The sequence below is a fragment of the Podarcis filfolensis genome, assembly GCF_964270895.1.
Source record: "Podarcis filfolensis genome assembly, chromosome: 14".
NCBI lineage: Eukaryota > Metazoa > Chordata > Lepidosauria > Squamata > Lacertidae > Podarcis > Podarcis filfolensis.
In genome coordinates, this window is record NC_139616.1 from 2,337,633 (window position 1) to 2,362,283 (window position 24,651).

The 24,651-nt window shown below is 43.8% G+C and overlaps 1 protein-coding gene across 15 annotated transcripts in view; it reads left to right on the plus strand.

The window, feature by feature from the left end:
- The window catches only part of TJP1 (tight junction protein 1), a 316,441-nt gene that overhangs the window by 264,651 nt on the left and 27,139 nt on the right, over nt 1–24,651 (plus strand). For all 15 annotated transcript variants that reach the window (XM_083586103.1, XM_083586110.1, XM_083586111.1 and 12 more), the window contains 10 exons: nt 4,810–4,913; nt 6,857–7,025; nt 7,774–7,918; nt 13,337–13,479; nt 16,881–16,986; nt 18,347–18,497; nt 19,140–19,248; nt 20,285–20,504; nt 20,965–21,149; nt 22,723–22,818. In XM_083586103.1, coding sequence (XP_083442229.1) covers nt 4,810–4,913; nt 6,857–7,025; nt 7,774–7,918; nt 13,337–13,479; nt 16,881–16,986; nt 18,347–18,497; nt 19,140–19,248; nt 20,285–20,504; nt 20,965–21,149; nt 22,723–22,818 — 1,428 coding nt within the window. The remainder of the gene's footprint in view (nt 1–4,809; nt 4,914–6,856; nt 7,026–7,773; nt 7,919–13,336; nt 13,480–16,880; nt 16,987–18,346; nt 18,498–19,139; nt 19,249–20,284; nt 20,505–20,964; nt 21,150–22,722; nt 22,819–24,651) is intronic.

Consider the following 24,651-nt stretch of genomic DNA (forward strand, 5'->3'; position numbering starts at 1 on the left):
TCTGAACTGTGCTCATGGGCCATGGAAGCCCCTTTATATCAACAGAGGTGCAGCCACCTGTTTACACTTCAAAGAAGGGTACACATAGTATCTGCAGGAAGATGTTTGGAAACAGAAACCATTTTTCATTGGTTTGATGTATGCACATACCTTTCAACTTGAGGTTGGGGCTTCATTTCATAGAATCAGTAGAATTGTAGAGTTGGAAGAGAACTGCCCCCCTCCCCTGGTCATCTAATCCAGCCCTCTGCAATGCAGGACTCACAGCTAAAGAATCCCTGAAAGATGGCCATCCAACTTTTCTTTTTAAAAGTCTCCAGTGAAGGAGAGTCCACATCTTCCAAGGTCATTCTTTCCACTGTACAACAATTCTTGCCAACGATCTTGCTCCATCTTCCATGTGGCTGTCATATCACCCCTTGGTCTTCTCTTCTCCAGGCTTCCCTTCTTCCTAAAGCTTGGGGAGTTTTAAGTTGGCATGGGAGTCTGCTTCCACAGAAGGAGGTTTATTTTTGCTTTATGGGATTAATCTCCTGTATAGTGTTTTGGAAGTTTCTGATGGAAATTAGGAGTAAACCCCTCTTACACCTCCATAACATTAAGCCATCTCTGTTCTGTTCTTTTTGGATCTTGTCTTGGTTAGGGTTAAGATAGCAAGCTTTCCGATTGCACAGTACTCTTTCCGCAGGAAGAATTTCAAACTGAAAGCTACTTAACCTGGCCCAATGAAAAGTACCCATCAAAAATTTGAAGCATCTTTTCCTTGGGGATTGACACAGCAATCGTTCTTGCTATGTACAACTTTCTAGGAAAGAAGGAACAGATTTGTCCTCTATTTCACATTTCCCCATTTACCATCTAAACTTTTTAATGCAAGTTTGGGGAGTTTTGCTTACCTGAACAAAGTGTGATGCTAATTTAGCTTGCTAAATTGCTGGCAAACAATTTGGTTATTCTGATTGCTGCTTCTCCCAAGAATGAATTTGCACAATCTCGCTATACAGCCATTCCTCAATTATACAGAAAACTGCAGACTGCCTGTTAATGACCCGGGAGTCAATCTCACAGCAGTGTTTTGCATACCAGTTACAGAGCGTGCTGCACTAATTATGCAAATTTGAGATCCAGAGCCATTCAAAACTTAAGTATTTCATAGTTAGGTAACAATATTCCCTGCCTTCTAGCTGGATGCTACCATTCCAGTAACAACTTCCGTACAACACTGCATTGGCAACATTCAGATTTTTCTAAACCTTTTCTCTTTTAAAAAATGAATGTAGTGTCACAGACATCAAGTCATGTGAACCCTTCCCAAATGATGTACAACTCTGTAAGCTTAGGTCTAACATAGCAGGGAGAGAACAAGCCATGATAAGGATGTAGCAACGATAGTAATAATGGTATCTCCCAAACGATAGTTTCCTTGGCTAAAATTGGAGGTACTTGTGCTACTTAAAGGCCTCGTTTGAACATAACAGTGAATTAACATGAAGAAGCAAGCATGCTGGTTCATGAAGCAAAAAATCATGTGACATGCTTTGTTTCTCTCCCAGCTGAGCTGCTGCTATGATTGCAAGAACTAAGCCATGCTTTGACTTAGCATTATGTGTGAAGTTGGACCCATTGTTTGTCTCAGCACAAACAACCAGGCTTTTGCTTAAGTCTTACTGCTTATTGTTTGCTGTGTGTGGAGCATGGGGGGAGACAAATCACAAGCTCAGATTCATGCATGACACTAAGCCAAACCATGGCTTCATTTTTGGTGGCATGGCGGCGGCAGCAGGACAGAGAAAGGGGCAAAGGGGCTGCTGTTTTGCTTCTGTGCGCCAGCACACTTGCTCATTCATGGTCAGCCATGGTTTGGCTTACTGTTACATGCAAACATGACCAAAGAGTTAGATATTTCCTACATGAACTTTCAGAACAGAAGAATCATAGCTCAATGGTGGAACACCTGTTTAGCATGCAGAAACTCCCAGTTCAAGCCCCATCACCTCTCTGTTAAAAGGAGCAGCGAAGAAGTGACAGGAAAGACCTTTCCGTGCTCATTGGACTAGTGGGACTAGCCTAGTCCCCAATGTTCCTGGCGGTGAATTAGAGTATTAAAGTGTGTACCTTTTTTACACACCTAACCCCCTTGGTTCAGGTGAGGTAATTGGGTGGCTGGTCGATTCATTTTTCCCAAAGAGTGCTGGTGGGTGGAGAAGACAGGCAGCCAAAAAGCATGGAGGTTCCCTGCCCTAGAGAGATGGGCCTGTCTTCTCTGAAATGATTTTTGACTCACAGGGAGGAAAGGGGCAGATTTGGTAGCCTAGCCTCACAGCTCAATGTGCAGACGCATAGAGTGAAGTGTTTCTTCAACCAAGTCCCTCTCCCTCCTTTCTAAATAATAATAATAATAAATTTATTATTCATAGCCTGCCCATCTGGCTGGGTTTCCCCAGCCACTCTGGGCGGCTCCCAACAGAACATTAAAAACACGCTAAAACATCAAACATTAAAAACTTCCCTAAACAGGGCTGCCTTCAGTTGTCTTCTAAAAGTCAGGTAGTTGTTTATTTCCTTGACATCTGATAGGAGGGCATTCCACAGGGCAGGCGCCACTGCCAAGAAGGCCCTCTGCCTGGTTCCCTGTAGCTTCACTTCTCGCAGGGAGGGAACCACCAGAAGGCCCTGGGAGCTGGACCTCAGTGTCTGGGCTGAATGATGGGGGTGGAGATACTCCTTCAAGTATACAGTGGTACCTCGGGTTACATACGCTTCAGGTTACATACACTTCAGGTTACAGACTCCGCTAACCCAGAAATAGTACCTCGGGTTAAGAACTTCGCTTCAGCATGAGAACAGAAATCGTGCTTCTGCGGTGCGGCGGCAGCAGGAGGCCCCATTAGCTAAAGTGGTGCTTCAGGTTAAGAACCGTTTCAGGTTAAGAACGGACCTCCGGAACAAATTAAGTACTTAACCGGAGGTACCACTGTACTGGGCCGAGGCCATTTAGGGCTTTAAAAGTCAGCATCAACACTTTGAATTGTGCTTGGAAATGTACTGGGAGCCAATGTAGGCCTTTCAGGACCGGTGTTACATGGTCCCAGCGGCCACTCCCAGTCAGCAGTCTGGCAGATACATTACGGATTAGTTGTAGTTTCCGAATCACCTTCAAAGGTAGCCCCACACAGAGCGCATGGCAGTAGTCCAAGTTGGGAGATCACCAGAGCATGCACCATTCTGGCAAGACAGTGCGCAGGCAGGTTGGGTCTCAGCCTGCGTACCAGATGGAGCTGGTAGACAGCTGCCCTGGACACAGAATTGACCTGTGCCTCCATGGACAGCTGTGGATCCAAAATGACTCCCAGACTGTGCATGGTATACTTTAGTTAGAAAGTTGGTTGGAGAGAGTTGGTTGAGGAAATGCTTCTGTCTACATGCGCTGCCGAGGTGTGGCACAACTTGGTGGATCCAAGAGGGCAGGTGGAGCATAGGAGACCTGTTTAGCAATGGGTGCTGTGAAAAGGATGGCAAAGTGTGCATGTCTGTCAGCTGCGGAGGCGCTTTATCCTCCCCCCTTCCTCCTTATTCCTCCCCAAAGACTAGGTAACCTGTAGGGGCGTGGGGTGCTCACCAGCTTGTGTGCTCTGCAGGGGAGGCAGGCAGGTTAGGGTTAGTGCTCCTAGCCCATCTCAGGCCGAGCACCTTGGGGGGAGGCGAAATGCTCCTTCGGGGTCCAAGAGCCTTCCTGCCCCCTTCCCAAAAGGAGGCAGCAAGGCTCCAGCATCCAGGTTTTTACATTTATTGAGAAGGTTGACAGGCAATTGCTCTTTTGTGTCCCCAAGGAGCTCTTTGTGTCTGTAGCCACTGGGAATGTAAAGGTTGCTTAAATCCTCCCCCACTTTTTAACAAAGGAAGACATTCTTTGAATACAAACATTACATTCTAATGGCAGTCGAAGAAATACTTGAAGAAAAGCAGTGGCGCGGTTGTGCGCGCGCGCACACACACATTGAGGGGTGAAAGCTAAGGGGGGGAAGGCCTTTTATCAATGGCTGGAAAAGCCTGAATGGATTTTAAGGAGCTGAAAGCCCACTAGAGAGTTCACATTTATGGGAAGAGCCTTTCTGAATGAAAAAGAGCACAACACTGCGTGTATGAAGGGCCTCAGGTGCAGCAGCCTTGTAAGGCAGGCCAGTTTTGCTATCCCCACAGTACCAGTTGCAAGGTATGCATGGAGACTCTTAGAAACATACAGTTGGAAAGGACCACAAGGGTCATCTAGTCCAACCCCCTTTTGCATTGAAAAATGTCACTGCATGCCACTGCTTCTGTGCCTGAAACCCTGGAGAACCTCTGCCAGTCTGAGAAAACATTAATGGGCTAAACAAGCCACCTGCAGAAAAGCTCAGGTAGTCATGCTTTTAGTTAAGGTCAGGGATGGGCTTATGCTTTTTGAGCCATAGCAATGCTTATGGGGTCCCCACCTTTTAGCTGTAGTGTGGGCTGCATCAGGAAACCCCAGTGCATCCTTGACGCTTCCTGTATGTTGGCACAGGGTAGGAGAAGGGAATCAGTGTTGTGAAGGACTTTCCCCACCCCGCTTCCAGCACAGAGGAGTCACCACTTCCAGCCTGCTGACTTGAAAACATTAGGCCATACTTACTGTCTCTTATTTCCTGGCAACACTCTCTGTGTGTCCCAGTAAACCGTTTGGGAATTCTTGGGGCCAAGAAAGATTGAATTTATGGGAGCAGTGGTGGTGGACCCTGAAAATGCTTGTTAACAACAGGTATGCATTTATTTTCTTTTTATTCGAAACAGAATATGGATTGCGCCTAGCCAGCCACATATTTGTGAAAGAAATATCCCAAGACAGTCTGGCAGCAAGAGATGGCAATATTCAGGAAGGTGACGTCGTACTGAAGGTACAGTAAATGTGCCCCCCCCCTTTCGTTTTCTTTTTGTTTGATGAAGGAGAGAACACTTTTACACAACTGGTTTCCTGGTGACTTGATGGTTTTAAAGGGACCAATCCTGATTCACTGGAGCAGAAGATTAAAAAGAGGGTGAATGTAAGCTCCTGTATATCAACCTGCAACTAGCACAGCTGTGCTGGCTGGGGTCAATGGGAGTTGTAGTCCAAAACACCTGGAGGTTTCTTTTTTTTATATGAATATTTATTAGATTTTCCAATTTTACATAAACACAAAAAGAAAAAGAAAAATATTAAAAACAAATCAATTTCAATAACAGTTTTTCAATAACATGATTCTTTGACTTCCTCATACCTCCCCTTCTTGTTTTCTAGTTCAACTTGTTAATCCAGCAAATCCTAATCTCTTAACATTCCTTTTAAAATATCACCTTATTTTCCACTCAACTTTTTATTTTTAAATTTAATAACTTAAACAATTTTAATCCCTATTATCTTTATCATAACAGCTAGAGACCACATAAGTTCAATCCAGCATCATTCAGAGTTCATTAATTTTGCAGTATTTCTGTAAATAGTCCTTAAATTCTTCCAATCTTCTTCTGCTGACTCTTCTCCCTGGTCGCGGATTCTGCCGGTCATTTCTGCCAGTCCCATACAATCAATCAACTTCATCTGCCATTCTTCCAGAGTGGGTAGATCTTGAGTCTTCCAGTGCTTTGCTATAAGTATTCTTGCTGCCGTTGTAGCATACATAAAAAAAGTTCTGTCCTTCTTTGGCACCAAATGGCCGACTATGCCCAAGAGAAAAGCCTCTGGTTTTTTCAAGAAGGTATACTTAAATACCTTTTTCATTTCATTATAAATCATTTCCCAGAAAGCCTTAATCTTTGGGCACGTCCACCAAAGGTGAAAGAATGTACCTTCAACCTCCTTACATTTCCAGCATTTATTATCGGGCAAATGATATATTTTTGCAAGCTTGACTGGGGTCATGTACCACCTGTATATCATTTTCATAATATTCTCTCTTAAGGCATTACATGCCGTAAATTTCATACCTGTGGTCCATAACTGTTCCCAGTCAGCAAACATGATGTTGTGTCCAAGATCTTGTGCCCATTTAATCATAGCTGACTTAACCGTTTCATCCTGTGTGTTCCATTTCAGCAGCAAGTTATACATTTTTGACATAATTTTAGTTTTAGGTTCTAGCACTTCTGTTTCTAATTTAGATTTTTCCACCTGGAAGCCAATTTTCCTGTCCAAACACCTGGAGGTTTCCCTGGAGGTTTTGGCAAAAGCTGGTATATAGCAAAATGTCATTGTCTGCCAAGTCATGGCAGCAAAAGGCTAGTGTTGGGTACCATTTGCCAAGCCCTTGTAGGGATGTTCCACATGTGGAAGACTGAACTGCCTGTAGGCAACCTTGCTTTGGACAAGAGCTTGAGGAGCTAAATCATCTTGGCCAGAGGATATTAGTCCCTTGCTGACTATTCAGTGTAAATCATTGACAAATCTCTGAATCCCATTGACATAATTATGGCACTGGGGTGGGTTCTCCCATTCCTTTGGTGTCGAGTCACACAATTACAGTAATTCCTTCTAGAGGTGTTTTAAGGTGCTCAAATGCAATGATTATGTTAAGCTTCAAAGCGTGATTGTGATTTCTATAAACCAGGTGTGTAGTTTTCTACCCTTTGGCTGGTGCCCCATCAGTGCATATCCATCAGTGGACTTAAGTTCATTTATTTCTAAGGGTCTGTTCTGAGTATGATTTGGTCAAATGCCACCACAGCCAGAGTGAGCAATCAGGCTTTTGTCTGTCTGTCTTGTCTCTTCCTTCCTTTCCCTCTAGTCTTCAAAGTTGCCATCAAGGCGAAACTGCTGACTTTCTGTTCGGTTCCTATCAGTAGTCCTTTTGCTCTGTTGCAGATAAACGGAACAGTCACAGAAAATATGTCATTGACAGATGCCAAGACCCTAATAGAAAGGTCAAAGGGCAAGTTGAAGATGGTGGTTCAAAGGGATGAACGAGCAACTCTGCTGAATGTCCCAGATCTTTCTGATAGTATTCACTCAGTCAATGCTTCAGAAAGAGATGGTGAGTATGGATCTGCTTGTCTTTAAAGGTAGAAACAGGGTTGTTGTTATATTCCAGTTCCACAAAGATGTAAAATGTTAAATGTAGTAAGACTCGGAGTGTGTATTTAGACAAGGGAGATGGGGTGGATTTTTGAGCTGGTACAAACATTGGTCATTAGAATTGCATGCCTTTAAAATATATATATCAGTGGTTTCTCAATATTGTATAAGTAGAATTATAGTTCACACATAATGCAAAGCCATGGTTTGTTTCACCAACAAGTGGCTTGTTTGAACATCTGAACACAGCCCAGCAGACGAACCATTGCCTGATTTCTGCCAAACAAACCACAATGTGAAGCCATGGTTTGTTGTTGGCTTATGAGTGGTCACTTACTTTAACTACAGTTTAGCATTTACGTTCTAACGCAACAGTCTCGCTTAACTATAGTATCCCTGGCCATCCCACACCAGATGCTTGCCAAGCTACAGAAGCACCAGGCAAGAGCAGCTGGGAAGCAGACAAAGCTTTGAAGAAGGAAGCCTGTGAGGCAACTTGTGGTTTGTTGAAACCATGGTTAAACACGCCCACACCATGGCTTAGCATTATATGCAAATTTAGCCAGTACAAGTGATTTTGGGGGGGGTGTAGATGGTCCAATACACTTCATATAATAAGTTCTGCAAAACCTTATATCCATTTTGGGCAGGTCATGTCATCATTTTTTATAAATCATTTCATGGAAAAAACAACTTTTATTTAACAGACATTTCAGAAATTCAGTCGCTGGCATCCGATCATTCCAACCGATCACATGACAGGCCCCGCCGCAGTCGTTCACGATCTCCTGACCAGAGGTCAGAGCCTTCAGACCATTCCAGACATTCTCCACAGCAGCCCAGCAATGGCAGGTGATGGTAGCCTTGTACTATTTTAAATTGACTTGTTAAACAAAATAGTAGACTAGACGCTTGGGAATATGTGTGCAGTATTTAGGTGCATGGCAGGCCAGCTATGTAGTTGCATGGTGCAGCAATTAATGGAATCCAAAGGCTTGACGCCGCAGGCATAACCTACCTACAAAATGTTAAACTGCCTGAATTTTGCATTGTTTGTTTGTGTCTGACTTGCTCTGGTTAGCCCAAGCGAGACAGGAGTGAGTAATGACGCTTCTGTATGTAGCCTGAGAGGGAGGAGATTTCAGGTTTGTGCTTGTATACAATTTCTGTTTTGACTTGTACACTCAAACACATGTGCTTGCTTTGGGGGGGGGGGGCTAACACAAACCATTCCCCAGATTAAAGGTGGAAATGGCCATTTGGCGAGTATTTCATATTATAATATTGCAGATTCATTTCCCACCCATTTCTTTTGCGATTCGTATCTGGACCCAGTTCTAGGTGCTAGGCGATACTTTTAAAGTCTTCTGTGGCAGGGATGGGGAGCCTGTGGCCTCCAGATGTCACCCCCGCCAACATGGCAAGTAGGAATTGTGGGAGTTGAAGTCTGACAGCATCTGAAGGGCCACAGGCTCTCCACCCTTGCTCTACAGTTAAGGGCCAACTCCCCTTTCCCGGCTCCCACATGCGTCGGCGGAGCGCCTGTAAGCGTGCCCCACCCTGTTATGCCCTGCCCCTGTTGCACCTTCTTCTGGGTCCCAAAGGACCCCTGCATCCACGATTGCACATCAATTGGATGTTCTTAAAATGGTCACTGCCATCTCCTTGCTCCACCATCATGAGAGATTCACCTGGTTTTAAAGCACAAGAGGGTAGCAATGCCAAGGTTATGAAACTCCCTATCCGAGGCAGTCTGCTTAGCTCACACTTGGTTGGTGGTGTTACAACATCACTTTGCTGTGACATTTATTATGTGTTTAACAAGTGGCTGTTGTATTCTAATGCCGCCCTTTTTAAGTGCCTGCTGAAAAGATTTCTATTCTGCCAGGCCTGTGCCAGCAATTAAGAATACATCATTCCACAATGGTTAATTGATGTCTCTTTTTAAATTTCTATGGTTTTATTTTTTATTGCTGCAAACAGCACTGACATTTTTAATGATACAACTTTACAAATATTCTAATAAATGAGCGGGCAGTGGGGGAAGTCCCTGGGTGCTGTTTGTGAGCCTCAGCCTTGTCCTCTTCCTGTCTTCTGGCTTTAATGGACTCTTACCTTCAAAGGCCTGAGACAGGCATCTAGAGATAGCTTTTTAGACTTGATCTGAGACTCATTTGTAGAGATACTGATAACCATGGTTTATTGGTAATTGCTGCTATTGCAGAGCTGTGTTTTTGTGCTGTAAAAATTCTGTGTTCAGGATTGTTCAGTATTTTTTTATTTGATATTTGAGTTGCTATCCATTTCAGAAGGTGAGCTATAAAACTGAAATATTTTTAAGTCTCTTCATCTGTCTTGATTCCTTTCAGCTTTTTGCTCTATTTGGGTGCTTTATTAGAAATTGGCATCTAGCTCTCCACTGCTGGAGACACGAAGCTGGGCTAGATGGCTTGTCTTGGGAAAGGCAGTTCTTGTGGGTGTTCAGAATTATCATCTGTGGCAGAACCATTTTTTGGAAACCATCTCCTCCAGTAAAAGAGCTTTTGCCCACCAGTCCCAAAAGGCACCTGTGAGGTTTCACACAGACTTATGAAAGAGGCAGAAAGTGTTCCTGTGGACGGGGCTCAGATGCCATTCACATTCTTGTGACACTGGGAGCAGACAAGGATTAAATGGGGAGTGTTGTGTGTCTGAAGTGTGTGCATTTGATTGGCAGGACGGAAATTTGTTAAGAAATGAGCTGCCACTGATGAAACAAACATGAAGCTGACTTCACTTTTTGTGACTGAAGGTTATTTTAAAATGCTGCAGCATTAAGCATCCTTTTTATATATAAAAAACCCTTCCTGACACAGCACAGATGTTAGAAGTAAAAGCAATACTGGCAGAACACATACACAGCGAAATAACACCTTTGATGACTCATGGGAAATGCAGCTGTAATTTTTAACAGCATTCTGTCACCTAGGAACAATGAGAGTGTCAAGACACTTCATGTATCTTAAAAACTGGGGAAGCTGAATGCTTACTAGAAAGTTCAAAAAACTGGGATGAGCTGCCATTCTTACGTTGGGGGGGGGGGACTTTGACTGCATCTTTATTTTCCTTGTTGAAAGCTATACCTTGCCTTTCTGATTTGGGGCTTCCTTGTCCAGTGCATTTGGGAAGGAATTGAACCACTATTCTAGTACTGCTTACCTGCAAGAGTCTACCATCTTGTTCCTTAATTTACCTCAGTCATTCTTACTGTTGTAGCCAAAGGCCATAAAAACCATGACATTAAAGGAAAAAAGAAATTTTCAAAGCATATGCATGGTGGGGTATTAAAAAATGAACTTTCCAGCCCCAACGTATGTTTCTAAGAGGCACAGTGTTCACGAATGGGTGCAGCCAAACATCTCATTTCCCTCCTTCACTTCCTTTGTTTGTGCACATCACAGTTAGTCATTAACATCTGAACTGGGGTACAGACTATATTTTGCTTTGCTTTCCTGTCACAACAAAATTATGGTTTACGTGAGAGCAAGGAAATGAGGGAGAGAACTGGAAGTGTGCAGTGGCTGAGGGGGAAAGAGTGAGCCCCAAGTTCAGGCACAAATAGCCAAACCATGGTTTGCAGTTAGATGCATGGAACTGCCAGTGATGTACAGGAACTGTCAGTTGCTTCCTATTCATTCCTTTGTGGAAGATTCTTACTGTTGGTATCTGGGTGCCTGCTTTCCGGCAGTCCTGCGATGCACTTCCTCTCTGTGACATTGTCAGATTGAAGGTATGAAAGCAAATGGACTGTGAAGTCATGACTTCCCAAATGTCATTCACATAAATAACATCAAATAATTACGAGGCTGTGAAGAGGTGGGTGGAAGAGAAGAGGCTGAGGTCGATAAAGTACTGTTAGACAAAGCAGTACTTCATGCTTCAATATTTTAAGAAGTCACTTAGTTGTACCGCTTAAGGACAGCAGCCATCACACTTTCACCTGGGAAGCAAGCAACCCAGCCAAACCTGGAAGAGTGCATGGTTGCAAAGTAAGGTTTGGCAGCCTACAGTCAGTAGACCAAATCTCACCACCTGAGAGATGCTCTGGGTCCCTTTTCAGTTAGTGGTCTTCAACCATTCTTCTGCATTAAAGATAAGGGAGCCCAGGCCTCCATTGCATCAGCTGAAACAAGCAAGCAAATTCAGTGAACCCATTGGCATGACTCACTTTTTAGGTTTGTGTGGGTTCTAGCACACAAACTGAAGACAAATGTTCTAGATTAAAGGATTGGCTTGCCCATGGGAGAGGGCTGTAGCTTCCCCCATTTTCAAGCAGCCAGGTTCACCTCCCTACTTCCAACAGCCAAGATAGTATTTTAAGCAGGGCTGGAAAGACACCCAACCTTCTTTCTTTTAGATCCACCACAAATCAGATTTATCTGAAGGAACTAGAGACTACTACTTTGCTGAAGTTAAACAGGTCTGCGTCTGCTCAATGCTTGGATAGGAGACCTCCTGGGAACCTCGGGTTCCATTGTGGTATATGCTTAAAAAACAAAAAAAAAGTGAATAAATGCTGAGCTTGGTAGACTAGTTGTGGGATTCATCTGTAAGGCAGCTTTGTGTGTTTTGAGTAAAGCAAGCTGAAGTCCAAAAATTAGATGGTTGGGTTGGAGAGGGAGTTGGGAGTCAAAAGAGGCATCAGATGCTGGGTCCTCCTTTCAGATTTCAGTAGCTACAATAATTCTTTGTGCAGTTTCTCCAGTGGAACCACATGCAGCAAAAAGAATGAGGACCGTTCAGAAATGCAGCCCTGGGGTAGATGACGTGTGTGTCACCCCTGCTGTTGAAGCAGGGACACACATAGCATGACAACATCATTACAAAAGTAAGCTTACTTCTGTAATGATGTTGTTATGCTATGTGTGTCCCTGCTTCAAGAGCAGTAGCAATGTAGGGTTTGAGCAAAGAACCATGCTGGGACCCCAGTATGTTTAACAGCAAACTGTGGAAGAGGAAGTGACCACAACATTGTGCTGTGGTTTTTGTATTTCCTTGTGTTTATTATAATGCATTTTGCCTATAAACGTCACTTCTTCTAGCTGTTAAGCATTTAGCATTTGTTTTCAAAATCGCAAGGCGTTCCTGCATGAAGTGCTTTTTCTTCGATGTGTATACAGTATTAATAACATTGTCGCATAGTCTTTGGGTTCTTTAAACGTCAAATCAAATAATTGGTGCTTAGTATTTGAATGCCTCCCCACCGTGCATGAGGATGAGGATAATAATAATAATAATAATAATAATAATAATAATAATAATAATAATACAGTTTATTATTTATACCCCACCCATCTGGCATAACTTGGTGGCAGCTCTGTTCCTCTTCTGAAAAACTGCTGTGTTTACAGAAGCTGTGCTTGACTTCAGGCATGGCCATCCAGCCAATGACTTATTGCTGTTTGCAGTGTGGATATTGAGGCAGCGGTGCCATCTAGCTGTAGCAGATTGATTGTATGGTGGCAAAGAAAGCACTTCGTCTCTCCTTTCAGGAAATGTGCTAGTCATTTATGGTGGGGGACAATTGTATTAGCAAATCAAAACAAGTATTGTTTTCTCTTATTTAGTTATTCATTATATCTAAGTTAGGTTTGGCGGGGGGTGGGAGGTAAATCTGTGTGACTTTCTAAAAATGGTTTGTTCTGTATATCCTCCGAAGGAGAACAGGGTTTCTCCCATTTTCCCTAACCCAATCCTGTGAGGTAAGCTGGACTTGAAAGACAAGCCTGCTCCAGGGTCGCCCAGTGAGCTTTGTGGCTGAGTAGGAATTTGAGCCTGCAGAACTCCAGCTTCTCTCACAGGAGCCATTTCCCAGCCCCTTGACACTGTCTCCTTAACCCAGCAGGGGGGAACCTGGGCGGGGGGTGGGGGGTGGGGGAGCTCCAGATGCCGCTGAACAACAATTTCCACCATCCCTGACCCACTGACCATGCTGTCTGGGGCTGTTGGGAATTAGATCCCAGAAACATTTGGAGTGAAACAGGTTTGCCACATAAAAAGTGAGGAGGTCTGTAGCAATTAGTGCCTGCATCTCTGAGGATCTTGCCTAATCTGTTCTAGATATTTCCACAGAAAATCCTCAGAGCAATGTCACCTGCATACTATTTTTATCTACAACTACTTGATTCTCTAGATTTCCTAGATTTCCTTGGTGGAATTACTGTTGAAGATTTCCTTGGTGGAATTACTGTTGAAGATTTTTAAATGAAGTTTTGTTTTTTCTTGATTTAGTCTCCGAAGTAGAGAGGATGAAAGAATAGCAAAGCCAGGAGCAGTCTCCACACCTGTGAAAAATGTAGAGGAACCCACAATTTCCAAATCACTGGAAGAATCTGTAACGGAGAGAAATGATAAGCAGACTCCGCCACTTCCTGGCAAGTATTAAGGCTACTGCCTGGTTAAATGGACTAGGATTTCTTCAGTCCCCTGTGTTTTACACCAATTCAGTCTGCATGTGAGGTTAAGCAATCATTCTGAAGCAAAAACATACTCAGCATTTTTAGATGACCTGCATCTTTGAGGCATTCCTTCATGGGGTAGAGAAAGGGTGAAGGGCTGCATCTCATGGTAGAACATCTGCTTTGCATGCAGAACATCCCAGCTTCAGTCTCCAGGTTAGGGCTGGGAATGTTCAGTCTGATGAACCAACTGTCTGGATTGCTATAAGGCAGTAGCATCCTATGCCTCTTCTAAGATGGTCTTTATCATGTACAGGTTTTTAAGTATACACACTTTAAAAAAAAATCTGCTTGATCAATCAGGTCATGCTTTTAGTTGATCAACAGTTGTAAAAATAGATCAGTTTGATTTATTAAGTGTTGCAACCCCTGGTATGTATAGCTATACTACCGTACTGCAGCAGTTGAGGATTTTATTTATTTATTTATTTACTTCCCATCCTTTTCCTAAGGTCCCCAGGACAGGTCACAAGATTAAAACACAACATTACAAAACAGTTTAAAACAATTTAAAACAATAAAAAGTGGGTCCTAAAAACATACACCTCAAGTGTCCATAGGCCAGGTAAAGAAGTGTGTCTTCCTCATTCTCCAGAAGCTGCGTAATGAGGAGGCCAGGCACACCACTGCAAGGAGGGAGTTTCACCACTGAGAAGGCCCTCCTAGGCTGCTGCCTGCCCTCTAAAAAGTGCTCATGACTTCAAATATAAAGTCGGATTTTATTTCTTCTAGTCTAATTAGCTGCAACTCAAGTTGGGCTTACCCCATTTGAAAAAAAATATTAATTCCTCATGTTTAAAACCTATAGTTCCAGTGCCACTGCTTCCCTGCCCCCAGCACTTAAAAACATCTCATTGTACAGTTCAGACAATTCTTAACTCATCTCTCTCCTGCATGATGCCGCTCGAAGTGGATCGCTTTTTGCTATACCTTGCCGCATGGCTCTGTGCACTCCTGAAATATATTTACCTGGTTCCCTGCTATCTTGGGTTTAAGGCATCCTTTAACACAACTATAATTCTGCTTATGAGTTAACTAATCTTAGGTGGTGACATTTCCCTATGGCTAGCAAATCGTGGGTGTTGGTCCTGGGCAGACGTTCGTCCTCTGCAGCTGCTCCTACAGCATGATAGAGAAACATTCTAGCGCTGTTTGAATGCCGAGCTTCACATTGAATCTCAACAGAATATCTGTCCTAGGCTTTCAAGTTAAGCTCACTCCATGAAAGGGATGTAAAATATCTGAATTTGTATAAGTTTGTTTTTTAAATGTAGAAGATCAGTTTTGAACAGTAAATTAAACACGAACAACTAATGAAAATTAAACACGGGCATCTATGTAATTACATTTTTCTATCATTTTTTAAAATGATTACCATAATATTAATTTCTATAGTCATGTTAAATTATTTTAATAAAGCAAAAGGCTGCAAGTCATATTGTACCCTCCAATTTATTGAATGCTCTCCAAGTAGAAGTTTAGCTCTTGTATTTTGAAGCATATACCGTATTTTTCCCTCTATTACACGCAGATTTTTTCTCCTAAAAAGTAAGGGGAAATGTCTGTGCGTGTTATAGAGCGAATGTGTGGTCCCTGGAGCTGACAAGCGCGAGTGAAGGCAAAAATCAGGCAAATATCAAATCGTCCGGAGAAGGGAGGAAAGAGGAAGCTGCTGCTTTCCTGCATTCTGCCTCAGGGTCTTACTGCCCACCGGCTTCTGTTTCCTTACTGTGTTTGCTCAAACGGAACAAAGAGCAGAGAAAACCCCTCCCCTCCAGGCAAGCAGAGTGGAAAGCTCCTCTCCGTGCGTCTGGGACTCGAAGGCAACATGCAGGTTGGGGGGGGGGGAGAGAGAGAGAGCTGGCTGGCTTGTGGGGGGGGGGACTTTTGCCTTCCTTTCCTCCCTCCGGTAAAACCCCTCTCCTGCATTCTTAGCCAGCTGCTTCTCTGCACACCCCTCTCCTTGTCGCTTCTATGTTTTTCCTTCCCTCCCTACTTAAAACGTGGTTCCAATCACGGATCCACATGGATCCTCAGGATCTTTGCATTGAGTCACCCCAAATTCACCATCAGATCACATAGCAATGATCTGATGCAAAAACAGGGCTGCAATGCTGCAAAAACATGGTTACAAAGCACGGATCCACATGGATCCTCAGGATCTTTGCATTGGGTCACCCCAAATTCACCATCAGATCACATAGCATGTCCATGGCTACAGCCTGCACCAAAAAAATCACGCACCCACTGTTTCCTGGGGCTGCAATGGTGCAAAAACATGGTTACAAAGCACGGATCCACATGGATCCTCAGGATCTTTGCATTGGGTCACCCCAAATTCACCATCAGATCACATAGCATGTCCATGGCTACAGCCTGCACCAAAAAAAACACGCACCCACTGTTGCCTGGGGCTGCAATGGTGCAAAAACGTGGTTACAAAGCACGGATCCACATGGATCCTCAGGATCTTTGCATTGGGTCACCCCAAATTCACCATCAGATCACATAGCATGTCCATGGCTACAGCCTGCACCAAAAAAAACACGCACCCACTGTTGCCTGGGGCTGCAATGGTGCAAAAACGTGGTTACAAAGCATGGATCCACATGGATCCTCAGGATCTTTGCATTGGGCTACCCCAAACTCACCGTCAAATCACATGTCTGTGGCCGCAGCATGAAGCACAAAAATGATACATCCACTGTTTCATTCAGAATTTTTTTTTCTTGTTTTCCTCCTCTAAAAACTATGTGCGTGTTATGGTCAGGTGCGTGTTATCGAGCGAAAAATACGGTACTATCTGCAGAGCTTTTTATGCAACCACATTAAATACTGTACATTATAAATTAAAAATTCTAGTACATTATAAAAATAAATGTATTACTTCCCAGTCTGTCCTCTTAAATACATAATTGTGTAGAACAGCATTTGCCAGCTTGATGCTCTCCAGATGTTTTGGACCCCTGCTTTTGGCAAGGAGCTGTATCTTTGCCGGCCTCACATCTAATGATACATCTCTGATGTCAGGTACAAGGCAGATGGGTATAGAAGTTTGGCAGGCCTTATTTGGCTGACAGTCTGGATGCTCCCCACCATTGCCTTAGGCACAGCTTAGAGGCAGAAATAAAGATGTGTTAAATCTTGGTAAAATTATAAAGGATCAAACTGAGGACTTAAAAGCACTGTATTGTCCCCTGTTCTTCCTGAGATTGGATCTGAATGAATTTTGCAAAGGAGCAAGCTAAGTCATACCTGTATTTGTGTGTGCTTTTAAAATGCATTTTGTTCAATCTTCTTTTGTGCTTTCTAAACAGAACCAAAACCAGTCTATGCACAGGCGGGTCAGCCAGATGTGGATTTACCCGTTAGTCCATCCGATGGCCCTCTTCCAAACTCAACCCATGAAGATGGAATGCTTCGGTAATGGAACTCTTGCTTTTCCTTGTCTTTCACCAGATCAGCATGGGCAGTGTATCTGCCCCCTGACGGATCCGCCTGGTGGGGGGATCTGTGGTCCTGCAGGTAGCCTTGGATTCCAGCTCCTGTTAGTTCCACACAGCTTGGCCAGTGGTGAGGAGTGATAGAAGTTGTCGTCCAGCAAAATATGGAGGGCCACAGGCTCACCTAGCACAGTGTTTCTCAAACTTGGGTTCCCAGCTGTTTTTGGACTACAACTCCCATCATCCCTAGCTAGCAGGACCCGGGGATCAGGGGTGATGGGAGCTGTAGTCCAACAGCACCTGGCCTAGTGGCTGCAGTTTGCTGAGCCAGTGCCTTCAACCTACAGTTTCATCAGGAAGTTTTTGTGCTTCCAATACTGGAGGACCGCCTTCCCCCCTTAGCTACAGTTGCCATGATTTCCTTTAATGGTCACTCCACGCATTATGTAGAAGCAAGGCTGGTTCTTCCACTAAATCACACTCTGTAGGAAGCTGAAATCCATCCTGGCTTTATTGAGCATATCTGTATGATGCAAGTGTTTTATCTTGTTCACATTGCATGCTTAGGTGTAGGTATCCAAAACATAAATGTGTACAGAGGACCTATGCACTTCTGACAAGCCCTCCCTTGCTCACTAAACCATCACTCAATGATGGTGTCAAAGCCAGGTCAGTGAGCAAGCTGTTAACATGCAAGTGAAGCAAACCTAAGTTGGAGAAGGATCACAGCTCTGTGGCAGAGCACCAGCTTTGCATGCAGAAAGTCCCACGTTCAGTCCCCAGCATCGTCAGATAGGCCTAGGAACGTCCTCTGTCTGAAACCCGAGAGAAGCATTCGCAGGCACTGTGCACCGTAGGAAGCTGGAAGGACCAAGAGTCTCACTCTGTTTAAGACAGCTTCCTATGTTCCTCTTGGGAGAAATGGAAGTAAAATGGCCATTCTTTTTCCACACCACATTTTAAGCACCCATTGTTGGCCCAGGATCCTGATTTAAGGAGGCAGCTGGCATTCAGTGGAGAGGGTTGGGCAAGACCAGATTCCCAGGTACTCTAGAACAAAACAGCTCCCACTTTCCTAGTAAGTAATCATGAGCTGTCTTTTAAAATAGCATAATCTGTGGCCTGTTTCCATTTTGCACCTGGAAAGTTACATGGCCTAATTTTATAACTGCCTGAAACAGGTGCAAACATAAAGGATGCCTGAAAATGGGTGGTGCTAGGATAGAAGGGCTTTTGACAGCATTTCAGAGTACATAAAGAAACTGGAAATGTAAAGGTTTTGTGGTGAGGGATGGGCTGGCAAGAGACAGTTATTAAACAATATTTCCTAATCCGTGCAGGCCAAGCATGAAGCTTGTGAAATTCAAAAAAGGAGACAGTGTGGGCTTGCGGCTGGCTGGTGGCAATGATGTCGGGATATTCGTAGCTGGTGTTCTAGAGGATAGCCCTGCTGCCAAAGAAGGCTTGGAAGAAGGAGATCAGATTCTCAGGGTAGGTGGCAATCTTGAGTATAAGGTGATGATGATATAGATTTATATAGCATCCCATCAATAAACATTCCCTGGGTGGCTTGCAGGAAAATAGTAGTGAATTAAATACTAAGAATAAAAAAACAATAAAAAATAAATAATCCTTGCATGGAGGTAGCATACAATTTATAAAACTAGGTTTCTGAAATGTAAAGGTAAAGGACCCCTGGACAGTTAAGTCCAGTCAAAGGCAGCTATGGGATGTGGTGCTTCAGGCTGAGGGAGCCGGCGTTTGTCCACAGACAGTTTTCCAGGATATGCGGTCAGCATGACTAAACCGCTTCTGGCATAGTAGTTTAAAGGCCTGGATTCATCAAAAGTTCTTCACCTAGTGCCAAAATACCCCAAAGAAGCTACCAGGCAGGCCTTTCTAGGGAATATGCCACTACCAAAAAGGTACCCAGAGCAGGGCATCCAAAGATGGTCTTAAGGTTTGGTTGTGGAGAGTTCTCAACACGATTTGCTTAGGAGAAAGAGACTATAAAGTTCATGGCACATCTGCTACGAGATACAAACATAGTAATGCAACTAGAGAGAATGTCTAGATGCACACTTGGGTTCTGTCAACTGCGTAGTAACTTTTTGAACTGTTGCTTTGCACCAGGTAAATAACGTAGACTTCACAAATATCATCAGAGAGGAAGCAGTACTGTTTCTGCTTGACCTCCCTAAAGGGGAAGAGGTAACAATTTTGGCACAGAAGAAAAAGGATGGTAAGTAACTGCCTTTTAATGAAAGGACAAAAACTATTTTGATAGACTCTCTTGGATAATAATCAAAAGAGAGCTGTCCCCAACACCTTGGATTGGCAGCAGAGGGGCTTCCTTATCCAGGTCACTTCTTTTAAAGGCTACAGTATCTGCAATCTAATACTGTTGTCTGAGTCATTGGCATTAATTAGTCCAAGGTAGTAGGCAGCAGCAAAACAGAACCAAGCTACAACATTCCTTGCCTACACCAGGTGTGTGCACACTTCAGGCTTGTGGGATCTGCTTTGTGTGAATGGAAAATGGTAGAGGTTAATAAACCCATTACTTAATAAACCCCATGATGCACTTGGCAGACCTGAACATTTAAGTATAATCTACACCTGAGTTCCTTCAAAATGGGGAGTCTAGCTTTCTGATTTTGCACTGGAGTATTTCTGATCCTGATTTGTGGTGTATTTTGTATTTTGTTTTATAACTTCATTATTAATTTTATGCTGTTCAACACATTATTTTTTCTTAATGCTAATGGTATAGACATTTTTGCAAATAAATAAAATTCAGTCCTGTCAGCTTATTGCTGTAGCTTAATGAATTGGTACATTGCAACACACCCGAGAAATTAGCTTTGTTGTGCTCCCAATTCAGTGCGCCTGGCATTGAAGTGTCTCAAGAGTTCCAAGCATGTTTACTTGGGATCTTTGTTCATCCCTGACCATGGGTACATGCTGGTAGTGCAATACAAATTAGTTCTCGAGTACATTCTGATAGTGCTGAAAACCATCATGCCTTTTGCCATTTTCAGGTTTTTTAACCATCTGCAGTAGGGATGGGGATCCTGTGGCTCCCGTCAGCCTTGGACAGCATGACCAGTGGTCAAGGATTATGGGAAATGTAGGCTAGCAACAACTTGGGGAACCACAGGTTCACCACTCTGACCTACAGAATTCAGCTTATTCTCAAATCTATTGTTTCAATTCAATAATAGTTTTCTGTAAGTGCTATAAAGCATTAAGTTTGTGCTTTTATTCCATTCTTGCAGTTTATCGGCGCATTGTGGAGTCAGATGTAGGAGATTCATTTTATATAAGAACTCATTTTGAATACGAGAAGGAATCTCCCTACGGGCTTAGCTTCAACAAAGGAGAGGTGTTTCGAGTGGTGGATACATTATACAATGGCAAGCTTGGATCCTGGCTGGCTATTCGGATTGGCAAGAATCACAAAGAGGTGGAAAGAGGCATTATACCCAACAAAAACAGGTATTTCAGATTAGCTCTTGGAGAAGCGTTTATTTGGCTAAACAGCTAAGCTTTTGTAAACCTGCATTGTGCTGAACTTCTTGGATGGAATTGCTGAAACTTCAGACTAGTTAATTTAAGAGTTTTGCTTTAGAACATCAATTTGCAAACTTCAAGCTCCCAGAGCTGCAATTCAGAGTACATATGCAAGGTACAGATTTGCCCTTGATACTCATAACCGTATTTTGAATGTGTGAAAATGAAGCATTGGAGATGCTGGAGATGCATGCAGCTCTTTCAACCTATAGGGCAAACAGCAGAATCCTTTTTGGATTTAACCATTTTGCTTTGCCTGGAACCAAAGTTGGTATGTGAATTGGCACATGCACAGAAAAGCCTTGGAAACTCAGGTCTAGGAGCTAAGTGAGGCTGCTGTTTCCCCCCAGTGTCAGTGTTCATTGTTCTTGTTTCTTCCACACAGAGCTGAGCAACTGGCTAGCGTGCAGTACACCCTTCCAAAGACAGCTGGTGGGGACCGTGCAGATTTCTGGAGGTTTCGGGGTCTACGTAGCTCGAAAAGAAACCTCAGGAAAAGCAGAGAGGACCTTTCTGCCCAGCCAGTTCAGACCAAGTTCCCTGCATACGAGAGAGTTGTTCTTCGAGAAGGTGGGGGTTCAAAGGAAATGGAAATGTTACTGTGATTAACATTGTTCAGGGTTTGTGTTTGGAAGGAGGGGAAAGGAAAGGAAATGGCTTGGCATATGGAACATTAACATAAGGGTGAAGGAGCAGTTGGAGAGAGCATGAAGAGATGATGATGATGATTACAACTGCAGTTCTAAAGATCCTGAAAGTTTCTAAGCAGTGTACACACATTAAAAGATAAGTTTCTACCTACAGGACTCTTAATCTAATGTACATGATACAAAAGTTTGGAGGGAATATGAAAGCAAGCATTAGAGCTGCTGTTCCCTCCTTAGCCAACAGCTGGGGTTGTTTGCCAGACAGAAGTGAAAAGTTGGAAGATGTGGACAATAGAAGGGATTAGTTGTGTAGGAGTGGGTTTAGAGTATTTCCACTGACTGATTGCATTCATCCCAGACCTCAGCTTGCTCAAGTAAACACTTTTATTCCCTAGGCCAGTCCCCAACCTAACAAATGCCTGTGATGTTTCCTTTCCAATCTTCCAAAGAAATGGCTTGCCCTTCTGGTGTTTTTGTTTCAACCCATTGTTTCAAACTCCTAACCCAGAAGGGCAAGCCTTCTTTCTCCTGTTCTGTGACACTGCCTTGCATCTTTTCCCTATAAAAGTGTACTGTGAAGGTTTGGTGGTTCATACCTCAGTAATGGACAAATTCCCCTTGGCTCTGAATGGGACCAGCTCTGAATGTGTGACCTTTCTTTGGTAAGCTTTGAGAGAAAAGCTTGCCTGTTTTGCCCACTACCTAATTCTCTTCAGCTCATAACGTTGGCATATGTGTGCTAACAGTGTAACACCTGGGTGCCTTGTTATATTGCCCTTGCTGGGAATGGTTGATTGGTTTCACCTGCCCCAGTAGCAGCCATGGCAGGAATTCAAGCACATGCATGCCCTGAGCAAACTCTGCTGAGGCCAAGAGAGGGCTTTAGGTTGAAAAGTGGGGAAACAGCCTCTTAACGCCCTTGCAAGAAACAGTCAGGATAATTGGCTGACCCAGGTAGAGGGGACACTTTTCAAACAAAAGGCTGCTTGGTTGGGTGGACTTGGTCACATAAGATTACAGTAATCAACTAGAGCTTGTTTCAACATTAATCGGCACTTAACATTAAATAACTTCGGTTATTAAACAGCAGCTGACTTCTAGCACTTCTTCTGCCAACTAGTGTTTTTTGTAAAAGTAAACACTTTCATCTTAAAATGTCAGAACTCATAGCACACTAAGATTGACATTACTGGCAGTTATTATTATTTAAAAGATGACTGACTGCTCCCAATACTCCCCTGCCGTGAATCTGTTATTGCCCCTCCCCCGATCTCCCCAGTATGTGCCTTTTGAAAGAAAAAAAAAATTGTCCAGACCCACTTTTGTGTTTCCGCCACACCCACTTTGCCATGTCCCCGCACAGGTTTAGCCATGGGTCAGTGCAGCCCTTGGCATGAAAAACAGCCATCCCCACTCAAAGCCATCAAAGAATGTCTTGGTAGGTTTTTTTTGTTTTTGTTTAAAGAAGACTTACTATGATTTCCCTTTAATTCCAGCTGGATTTCTCAGGCCTGTAACAATCTTTGGACCAATTGCCGATGTTGCGCGGGAGAAACTGGCAAGAGAAGAACCAGATATTTATCAGATTGCAAGTAAGCACCTTGCCTGTCTTCTATGTCCTGCTTTCCCAGCTAAACCCCCTCCTGCTTACAGGTGCAGACCAAAGTTTTAAAACAATTCCTGGGATTAGAGAGGATTGATTTGTTTACCTGTTTACCACTTATATGCCAAAATGGCTTCTAAGCCATTAATTACTTTAAAATCAATACATAATTAAAATAAGCAGTAGCAAATCCATGGGGGATTAAGCATTCTTAATTAAAATATACAATAAAGCCATTTAAAAGCATAACTATTGAAACAGTTTAAAAAACCTTTTGAAATAAAATCACAAGGTCAGTTCAGGACAGTGCTTGCTTAAAGAGGTGGGATGCCAATGCTGATGGGGCCCCTCATATTTCAGCATGGAGTGCATTATGCAACCCTGGTGGCACACTGTATATGAGGAGACAATGACTTGAGAGCATAGATGAGAAGTTTGCACTCTCTTATGCCAATATTTAAATGGGGATGAAACACCCAAGCAGGTTAAATGAGGTGTCTGTATTTTCAGTGGCTTCCTCATTTATGTGGCAGAAAATTTTTTTAAAAATATAACACACATGAATATCTAGTTGTTGTAAATGCTCTGACATTGGAAAACAACGCTGCTTTATTGTGTCAGACCATTCACAGTCTTGCCTGCTGCTGACTACCAGAGAGCTAACAGCTCTGCAGATGTTGCTGGACTTCAACTCCCATCATCCCAGGCCATTTGTCATGAGTCCAAAAGTGTCAGGAGAGGCATAGCTCCCCACACCTGGTCTACTCTAGCCAACAGCACTAGGTTCTCTGACAGAGGTGTTTCCCCATACCTGTTCCTTTTTAAGTACTGGTGCTGGGGAAAGAACACAGGGCCTTCTGCACACAAAGTGTGTGTTCCACCACCAAGCTGTTAATCAGCAGCCCAAGCTGTCTCTGCAAGAAGATGAGTGGTGTATTTGTGTGGTTCAAAGTAAAGCTGGTGTGTTTCCCATAGTTTTCTTGCACATTCAGCTAGGCCTGGGAGATATATCATCATATTGCCCAGGACCAGTATGAGGAACAGACCGTGATGTCGGCTTCTCTCAGTGCTATATTGCTGGTGAATCCGCCACCACTCCTGAGTCCCTCTACTAGCAGAGTCTGCTGGAGGGAGTCAATAGAGGGACTCGAGCAGTGGTGGTTTCACCAGCGATATATCACTGAGAGAAGCTGACATCCCACTTTGCCCTCATACTGCGCAGAGGGAGAAAAAAGCTGTATTGGTGAGGTGCCGATACAGCTTGTTCCTCCCTCTGCATCTTTAAACTGCTCGATTGAGGAGTGTGCAGCTGCCCTTGCCTCAGTCAAGCAGTTAAAGCCGGCGGTGTGGTGGGGGCTCCGTGAAACTGCTCAGCTGAGGGGAGTGTGGTTGCGGCTCCCTGCAGTGAGCAGGTAAAGGAGCCCCGGTGCTGCACCCATTCATGGGTTCCCTCCCCCAGCTGAGCAGCCCAAAGCAGCCCCAGTGCTCCTGCTGAGCAGCAAGAGTACCAGGACTGTCTCAGCTGGGGGGGGGGCTGACCCTCCTCCCAGCTGAGCGGCACAAACAAGCTGCATTGTCCCAGTCCATGAGCCTCAGTGAAACTGCCTCAGCTCTTGAGGTGAGAGCTGGGGCAGTTTTACCCAGTGTCCCGCGGGCAGAGGCCACTGAATCTTGTTTTTTCAACATTGTGGTATATCGCCAAACCATGATGTTTGGCTGGCAAGACATCCTGATGTTGAAAAGCTGATATTGCCCAGCCCTACGCTCAGCACCCCAGAATGCATAAGCAATACTGTTCTGCCCTTACCATGAAAGAAGTGAC